The 9610-nt window shown below is 34.0% G+C and overlaps 1 protein-coding gene across 1 annotated transcript; it reads right to left on the reverse strand.

The window, feature by feature from the left end:
• Positions 1-495: 495 nt before the first annotated feature.
• LOC149771510 (neuronal acetylcholine receptor subunit alpha-6-like) lies at positions 496-5081 on the reverse strand. Its single transcript, XM_089948368.1, has 2 exons — positions 4298-5081; positions 496-2231 (listed from the first exon to the last, which is right to left on the reverse strand). The coding sequence occupies exons 1-2, from the start codon at positions 4748-4750 to the stop codon at positions 1389-1391; spliced, it is 1296 nt and encodes a 431-aa protein (XP_089804494.1). The 5' UTR covers positions 4751-5081; the 3' UTR covers positions 496-1388.
• Positions 5082-9610: the final 4529 nt, after the last annotated feature.

The following is a 9610-nucleotide window of genomic DNA, read 5'->3' on the forward strand; positions in this document are numbered from 1 at the left end:
CACGTGATTAATCCACAAACAACTTACACTAAAAGCTGTATATGTCTTCACATAAGAATCTCAGAATAAATAAAAAAATATAAATATTAATCAACCGTAATTCAGAAAGCCATCTGCCTTCTCTGTACGGCTCTGTCTATTCAACCCGCCTCATTGTGCCGTCCCTGACCCAACCGTTTAGCAACCAAATGGACACAGCCGTTGTCTACCCTTATATGAATCTTCCTGTTGCGAAATAAAATGGCCATTATTTTGCCAACATATGTTTGCTAATCAAGAACATGCGCGCAGGTACGGGAATTTTGTAATATCTCTACAGTTTAGAAAGTAACTGACAAACGTTTAATAAGTTTGCGTTTAGTGAAAACGGGGTGAGGGTAGAGGTAGAGTAGGGGATATTGGGAGGATGGTTCAATCAGAAGGTTCTTTTTAATCAATCAAACAAAATCATTTATAACTGCATGAATCCTGACAGGGAAGGAACTCACTTCAAAACCTATTTGATTATTTTAATTCAAGCATGAGAAATTTTGAGGAATTAATAATTTATTTTCAAACTAAAAACGATGCTTAACTGGCCTGATGTCTAGTAAAAAAAATACGTCCGTTACTACACACTTTTATAACGACTGGTTCGCCCTCTCTAACAAGATACTCAACTCCACCTCAAATTACTTCCTGTCGGTAGCAATACAACAGATCAGATTCATAAAGGACTTTATTTGTTCACCTTTAAATGGACACTAAAAGAAACCAAGCTTAGATTGGTATCACACGACATGTACCACAGAACACGACACAAATCTAATGCAACGGATTATTTCTAGCTAACATTATTATACACTTATTTATTCAAACATCTGAGAACATTTCCTTATGCAAAGAAATCAGCGAGTGTCCAGTTTATGAAAAATTAAACCCTGCTACCACTAAGTCTCGTGAATACTATACATTATGAATATTGCTCATATAAACTGGAAAATGTATAGGGTTGAGAAAAATATTCACAATACTGACTCCCCACAATCAACAAATAATATCTAACTAGCTAATAATAACTAGCAATAAACAGGAACGTAAAATACAAATATCACATACCTAGGTTTATTTCATTACATCGACGTCTACAACAGAGGACAGTTTTATTTCCCTTTATCCACAGATTACATAGATGTATATATGCTTGATATATCTAAGGCCCATGCAAATATAACGTTCATAAATGTTGAGTTTTATGTCCTGGTGTCCTGTGTAAGAAGATAACCGCCAAGACAGAGTTCACTGAAGATTCAGATAGCATAACTTAAATTCACAGTGACTCAACACTGAATCAAAAGGAAGATAATGAGAAGTTTTATGACTTAAAAGAGGTGGAAGGAAAGTCATTGTTATGCAGCATTTTTTGAACAGATTGAAAATATTGTCACTGTGGTGATAAATGTTGCTATAAAGAAAATCCAAAAGAAAATGAAGTCGAGGGCATTGCAGATGTGATTCCACGTGATTTTAGGCTTCTCGTCTGGTGTTGGTGATTCTGAGTTTTTCATTACAGAAGTTGCTTCTTCAGTAGAAATTGTGTGACCAGAATCAAAATTAGGAACCTCAGCCTTGCTCATCATTGCCGGATGCACCTTTTTATGTCTTCTGCATCGGACTATTTCCACGATCACTTGAAGTCCAATCAGCCATGATGGGATAGGGTCCTCATCAACATCCTTAAAATTCAGACGAAGTATAAACAGCGTCAAAATGACGATCAGAGTACTAAAACCGGCCATTAGTACCAAGTAAATACCCAGGAAGGAAACTTTTTCTGAATTCTGTGGCAATATTGCTGTAACTATTGTCAAAAAGACGGCCAGAGCAAGAAATACTGTCACAGAAAACGAAGCCTTTTCTCCGGATTCTGCCGGAAGTACGAATATGCAGACATTCAGAAGAGACAACATTATGACTGGTAATATGACATTTAACAAAAAGAAAAGTGGTTTTCTTTTTAATTTGATTGAAAATACAACTGCAGCGTCAGAAGATTCCTGTAACGTATCTACGCTCGTGTCAACAATTGACCATTCCGAATTTTCTTCGTATTCATCCAGGATAATTCCCTTCTCCCCCTCCGTAACATTTACTTCCACTTTCGTGTAACTCCATGCCACAAACTTCAAGGTACAAGTTTGAATATCAAAAGGAAAGTAGGTAATATCAATTCCGCATGTTGACTCAAAAATCTGGAAAAGAAATTGAGCAAATTATTGGCTGCCAAATGATTTGTGTTCAAATTGTAATGAATTATTTTTCAATCTCAATAAGATCTAAGGACTGTTTCATCAGGATGGTTCAAATTGTAGCCCACTCTCATGACACATTTGCGGCCCTTCCTTAGATTCGTGGTACAGCATAAGGATACAGTGATGTCCCATAAATGGTCGTTGAGTACTTGATATACAATGCAAAGAATCTTACATGAGTGCTCATTTCCAATTGACTTTATGAAACGAGTCTAAACGTTTCTAAGTTTGCGAGCCTTTAATACTTATTCCATTTTACCTACCACAGTCTAGCTTAGTACAATTACTTTGACATGCAATGTGATGCCTGCTTCGTGTCGCCTTTCCTTTATATGACGTTATGACGCCGTCTGTAACTTGAAGACGGGTTAGTACAAGTGCTACATATATGAGAATCATCGGATAGGTATATTAACGTAAATAACACAGTATTCATGTTATAAATAAGAATATGTCAAACGTAAAATAGCTTTGTTAGAAAGAGTTTACATAAAGTTCCAAGGTGCCAAATAAGTTAAAGACCATTGAAGTGGATTAACCAGCTTTTGTAAATATGGTTCCATAAATCTAGCCCGTGATTCCCAAAACTTTACTAATTTGTCGGAGAACTACATTTCGATCTCCAGACTTTCTATGTTTGGCCCAGGTCCGTATTTCACAAACGTAAATCTTATAGCTGAGTCTAGACTTAATAATTCTTGACATTAAGTCGGGCTTAAGGACGAAGTATAGAGTTCAAAAAAGTACTCCTGCTCAATAATCTAGTTTCTTTTTCGAACGAATATTTTGTTTAAATAATATGAAAATATTGATAAATTTACAAGCAAAGTGAATATACTTGTAATATATAAAATATTCAGCTTGAATCATTAAGAGAACTATATGCAGATTTGTAGGAACCTTTACAAACCAGCACTGGTCCATCATGAGTGTGTTGGTAAATCTGTGACAGCAGTACTAACGATGTTTTGTTGCATATGCAACTTCATTTCTTTTGCAAAAGCATGCTACGTAGCGCTATCTCTGAGTGGCTTCATAACATTTTCTATTCAAATAACGAATCAGTTAATAAGCAATATCGCCCTTGTGAAGCGCCTTGGAATCTCTAAGAAGTTTGCACTAATCTCAAGGTCATTTAAACTGGTTTTTAATTCATTCTTCGTTTATCTAATCCTCTGACTTCATTTTATTTACTATATAGTTTAATACCGTTGTTCTGTGTGATTATTTTTAAAGTTCCAACATGGACCTTATGGCAACAGTTAATTCGTAAACCAATATATCGCGAATTTGATTTGTCTAGCCCAAAGTACTAGTATCAAATTAAAGGTTTAAAATTAATTGGCCATATCTTTAAAACGGCTTATTGGATTTTTAGAAACGTTTTACATTAATTTCCATCCACTGAGAATATATGGGCTGAGTCCTACATGTGTCGAATAATATACTGTACAGTTCATCATAAAGTCATAAGTACCTATAGACTTAGTGTGTACGATACATGATTTTATTGTTCAAATGCCTAATAAAACGGAATACTTTACACCAGGGCGGCATGTAAAGAAAAACATATTGTTGCGAAGACCTCCATAGAGCCTCCGTACATTCGTTCTTACCATAGAATTTGTTCAACACAATCCTAAATACATTACACGTCTTTTCTCAACATTCGTGTTAATAAAGTTATACTTACATATATTGTTTCTTACTAGACAACACGCCACTAACGAATTTTGGAAAGAAACGTGTTCACGTTAGTTGTTCTGTTCTCTTTAGCAATGTTTTATGATCAAATAACAAAACTACATTTATTTCTTTCATGCTTTTGTAAAAGCATGAAAACGGTATAGAAAAGACTTTGGGGTTTAGCCAGTAATGCTCACAGATCATTTGAACCAAATTAATATTATTGTTGATGCGTGAGGATATCGTTAAAATGCGAGGGAGAATGGTCCTTCTTAAACGCGATAACAGTTGATCATATTTGTACAGAAAGAAATACCTACCCCAATGGGATACCAAAAGACCGAGCCATCATTCAACACGTAAACAAACAAACTACTGGAGCCAAGCTCTTTCAATTCGGATACGCCATTTTGCAGAGATATATCCGGTTTCCACACGTTGTCCTGAGGAATAAATGTACCTGTCAGGTCACCATAAGTCGATAGAGTCCATTGTAGATAATAATCGTTCCAGCTAATAGTAAGGTAACCGGAAGTGGTCAGTTTTTCATTCTGCGAGTCAAAGTTTATTATGCTTGTAAGATAAAAGTCAATAACAACATCGGTTGTCGTATTTTGATAGTAAGTAGGTCTAATAGCCTTATTATAGGCAGACGCATTAAAAATTTGAGATAAAAGATTCTTTGCTTCATCCGATGTCTGAGCATTGACTTTAAACATGCACACGATCACTAAGAATATCAACAACATTGAATTTAGTTTCCGATGCGTCATATTCACTGGGATTGATCACGAATATATGCGCACTATAAAATCTATGATAATGCTTTTAAACAACAAGACAAAACACTTGTTAAACAGTCCATAAATAAATGGATATTTGCATTCCAAACAATTTGTCATGGTCCAGAGACAGTAAAATGATTTTGCCTTTTCACACTTGTTTTAAACACTTTAGACAGTATAATCCATTCTTATTTTTTAAAATGTATCATAATACGTTATCCCGATTCAGGTCTGGTGTGTGCTCACGGTTAATGAGATTCATCTCTTTCGGCTACCGATATAAGCTTTAGTATTATCTCTGCAAGTCTTTTTCTTGTGATTCAATGCTATTTTATTCAACGACAGAACAATAATCAATTCAAACAACACGTCACCGTCATGCATTGAAGCGTCGTTTCTTACTGGAAAATTTCATTGTGGCAATTCTTTGAGTACATATTCACTCAGTGATTTCACTCGGTGCTTTGAATGGAAAATCAATACCATGTATGACTGACAAAAAGGTTTCAAATTTCTTATTCAACCTAAAGTATCTACACTGGACTTGAGTCTAAAGAACATTCCCGTTAAGACAGAAATACATAATCATGAAGACAGTTTTTAGTGACTCTCGTTAATGTAAAAAGATTATGTAGGCCAACTACACTTATCTGTTTAAAAACTGGCCCTGTGAGTAATCCTGAAATTTGAGTACGATACTACTCACGCTCAAGCTCAAAACCCCAAATTTAAATATGGCTCATTGAGTTTTATTATATCACTGAATTTTAAACACGGTACATGGAATTCATCATTGAAATGTAAAAATAGTACATGAAATTTAACTATATTGTTGAAATTTAAATATGGTACATGAAATATAACTACATCATTGAAATTTAGGTATGATAAACAGAGTATAAATAGATAAACAGAGTATAAATAAGTCAACGAAATTTAAATATGGTACATTGAATGTAATTACATCACTGAAATTTAATATGGTACAGGAGTATAATGACAATCGTATAATAACATCATTTACATTGAAATTTGGTAAATGGGGTATACTTACATAGTTGAAATTTAAATATGGTACATGGGGTATAATTACATCATTTAAATTTGTATGATACATGGGGTCTACTTACATCATTACATCATTGAAATTTACCAAATGAGCGGCTAGATCGTGGTCTAAGCTGTCCATTTTACTGGTGACTTCAAACTAAAGTCGCATACCCTACCCACTTGTGTAATGCAACTCCAGATTTGTGTCGATGCTTAGAGTAAAGACATTATGTCCCCTGATCAGTGTCACAGTTATAGCCATTGGTCAAATAACTAAATGTCTAACTCATGGCAAATGGATGTATGGTTGATTATACAATAGCAGGCTGAAGCGAACTTTGTACTTTCATTTTATTTATTTGATTGGATACTCGGAAAGAACAAACAAGTAGACAATAAATATGGTATTGTATGTTTCTTTCGAAAACATTACTCCCCCACCGCACGCACTCTCTCTCTCTCTCTCTCTCTCTCTCTCTCTTTGTTTCTCTCTTTCTCTCTCTTTCTCTCGGTCCAAACATATTTTATTGCCTTAAATAATAAAATAATATATTTGCGAAAGGATAAGAAGCATGTCAACAAGAACGAACAGCGTTTCTTACGATTGCGCAAAACAGAATCACATGAGAAATGAAATAATTAATAACATGAAGTCAAATATAGAATAGATATGGAAAGGGAAAAGACAAACAAAGATGGAATGATAGTTAAATTCAAGATTCAGTCGATAGTAGTGGCGAAGGAAATGAAAGGAAAGTGGTTGACTCTGCCCCATCTTCGCGAGCTAAAGTTCCGATATGTTATCCGTATCTATACCTTGGCAGATCGTTCAGATATTTGGGTACTTTGTCATGGAGACATCTAACGGATTTCATCAGTTTTGTCCGCATTAGTAATGTAAAGTTATGTGTGAAGCAGCTGCTTTCTGCGATTGCACATTCCCTACACTGTATTCTCTACATTCAGGAGTTCTTTGTTCTAGTACAACCAAATCTTCCCTGATGATGATAATAATAATAATAATAATAATAATAATAATAATAATAATAATGAAATAATAATAAATACTTTTTTGATGAGTGTAACTCAGTACAATATACTAAGGGACACTCAGGATATAGTTTATTGTACATGTAAATTAAAAATAGTAAAGCATGCTTACAAACATTAAATATAAAAACACAAAGCGTATCTGAAATCCATTAACCAAATAGGCACGCATGTATTTCAATGCATACAATGATACTAGTCATACTATGTTTTTTTTTAACACATTTTGATTTGCTTCTGATCAATTGCTTTAGGGAGTTTGTTCCATGGAAAAGCATCAGAGTAAGCAAATGATTTTTGTTAAAGTATTTTTTTCTGGAAATGGTGTTTTGTAATGATCACTTGTAACTAATCTCAATATAGGTCCCAGGTATTTTTTTTTCTGACATAAAATGAAACATACCATTCAGATATTGTGGACAAAGTTCATTCTTTACTTTGAACATTAATATGGACTTTTGGTAGGCTAATCTGTATTATCAACTTGAGTTTTAACATTAGAATCAGAAAAAGTAGTATCATCAATATATCAGGGTTTTTTTCAATGTTGTATATATAGTGGGAAAGCAACAATGTAAATAATGCAGACCCTACAATAGATCCCAGTGGAACTCTTTTGTTGATGAATATCACCTTTGATTTAATGTTACCAATAACAACTTGTAAGCTTCTGTCAGGTATGAATTTTTTAAATATGGGAATTATAAATGAGAACATTTGTACTTTGAAAAGTTTCCATGCAAATAGATTATGATCAGCCATGTCAAAGGCCTTCTTAAAGTCAAGGTATACAGTTCCAACCAATTCTCCACCGACCATTGCAAGCAACCATTAATCAGTGAGGTTTGTTAGCATAGACTGACAGGTTTTGTCCCATCCTTTCTGTCCTGTTTTGTCAGTTTGCATGTCGCCATTCTAGTTTTTGCTCAGTAACTTTTCTTAAGGCCTCTTTAATCAAAGCCAAATTTTGTAATGTGCCTAGTATTCAGAAGAACTAACTCATATTCGATTTTCCCAATTTTCTATCACATTTTCAATGAGTTATGGCCCTTATTTAACTTATAAAGTGGCATGCAAAATTAGTTTTTGTTGAGTAAGTTATGAAAACTTAATTGGTTGAAATCAACGATAGTAAGGTGCTTTCTATGTTTGGCCTTGGTCAGTTACTTCTGAAATGGTGACTCCATCTGCAAAATACAGGCAGCTGAGCTAGCTACCTCTTTACTCTGTATAGAAGCAAAAATGTAGTATATGAAATATCTAATAATTGAAAACTTTAAGAACCTTTTCCATCAGAATTTATGAACAATATTTTGTTAAGACTGGTCGTCCTGGTGTCAGGATAATGTGACTGGGTAGGACATCATGCTACATGCCTCAGTTGTTGTCATCACTTTAAACTGCCAGACTGAGACATCATAGTGATTGATATGACTGAAATATTGTTAAAGCTACGTTAAAAATCCAAATCACACAGACACACACACACACACACACACACACACTGCATGTGATAGCTAGATGTCCTAACTGAAAATGGTACCAATCTTATATTAAATATAGCTGCCTTAATGACACCTTGAAAATGTTGTTGTTACTGTTTCTCCTGGTTTGATGGTCATATTAACACCAAAATTTTGCCAACCTTACAGCCAATATGGATGCCACAAATCCTGTCATCATCACTCAGCAGTTACAAACAAGAAATGGTTTTTGGATTCCTGAAAATTCTTTTCAGCCAGTGGAGGGTCAGCCCTTTAGAGCCATTTAGAGTAGAGTCTCAGCCCTTTAGATAGGGACTCTTGTAAATTCATGACACCAATGGTTTATTTATTTATAAATTTTGGAGAACAAAGATTTATTCATATATTTTTTTATTTCTTTGGCAGAGAATTGTCAAGTCATGTCAAGCAGTAGTTACATATATTGTAGCTCCACTTAATTTCCTGTTTTGAAAAAGATAACACAAATCGTTTAATCATTGTTTACACCCCATTTATCATTTTTAACATATTTAAGCAAGGTATGTCTTTCCAGTAAGTATTATCTTATAGTCATTATCATATATGCTTGCATATAGAATATGCACCAAACTGTCAGTAGTTATTTACTCCTATCCCATAATGCCAAGGCTCCAGGTGGCCAAGTGGTCTTAGGTGTTCACCTCCACAGGTTACTCACATCATCCTCCTCTTCTTCTTTAATTCTTGGCCTAACCAACATTTTGTACCAGAAAGCTTGCTGCTGGCTTTCCCTGGTCAGTGGTTCAACAGTGGGGTCTTCCTGTCAGATATACTGGCTGCCATGAATATAGTCTGTCATGTATTGAATGAATTTTTTAAAATTGTATCCCCCTCCCCCTTCCCAGACCAAAAGACACATAATGCACCACCAATCATTTTCTTCCATGTTTGTTTTACTAACAAGATTTCAAGTGTACAGAGAGACTCAGATTTATGGCACATACAATAGTAAAACTAGGTTTATAGCTTGTGTAGCAAACATATGCATATGTTTATCTCATATGCAGAAAATTAACTCCAGTGGAAGAATGGAAGATGGGTGGTCTCACAATATATATATATATATATATATATATATATATATATATATATATATATATATATATATATATATATATATATATATATATATATATATATATATATATATATATATATCTATATATCTATATATATATATATATATATATATATATATATATATATATATATATATATATATATA

The sequence above is a fragment of the Sinohyriopsis cumingii genome, unplaced genomic scaffold (assembly GCF_028554795.1).
Source record: "Sinohyriopsis cumingii isolate HCF-2022 unplaced genomic scaffold, ASM2855479v2 utg001791l, whole genome shotgun sequence".
NCBI classification, from domain to species: Eukaryota; Metazoa; Mollusca; class Bivalvia; order Unionida; family Unionidae; genus Sinohyriopsis; species Sinohyriopsis cumingii.

Coding starts and splice junctions, on each gene's coding strand:
- LOC149771510 (XM_089948368.1), bottom strand. CDS start 4,750: ATGACGCATCGGAAACTAAATTCAATGTTGTTGATATTCTTAGTGATC. Junction 2,232..4,297: donor TCTTTTGGTATCCCATTGGG/GTAGGTATTTCT, acceptor TTTCTTTTCCAG/ATTTTTGAGTCAACATGCGG.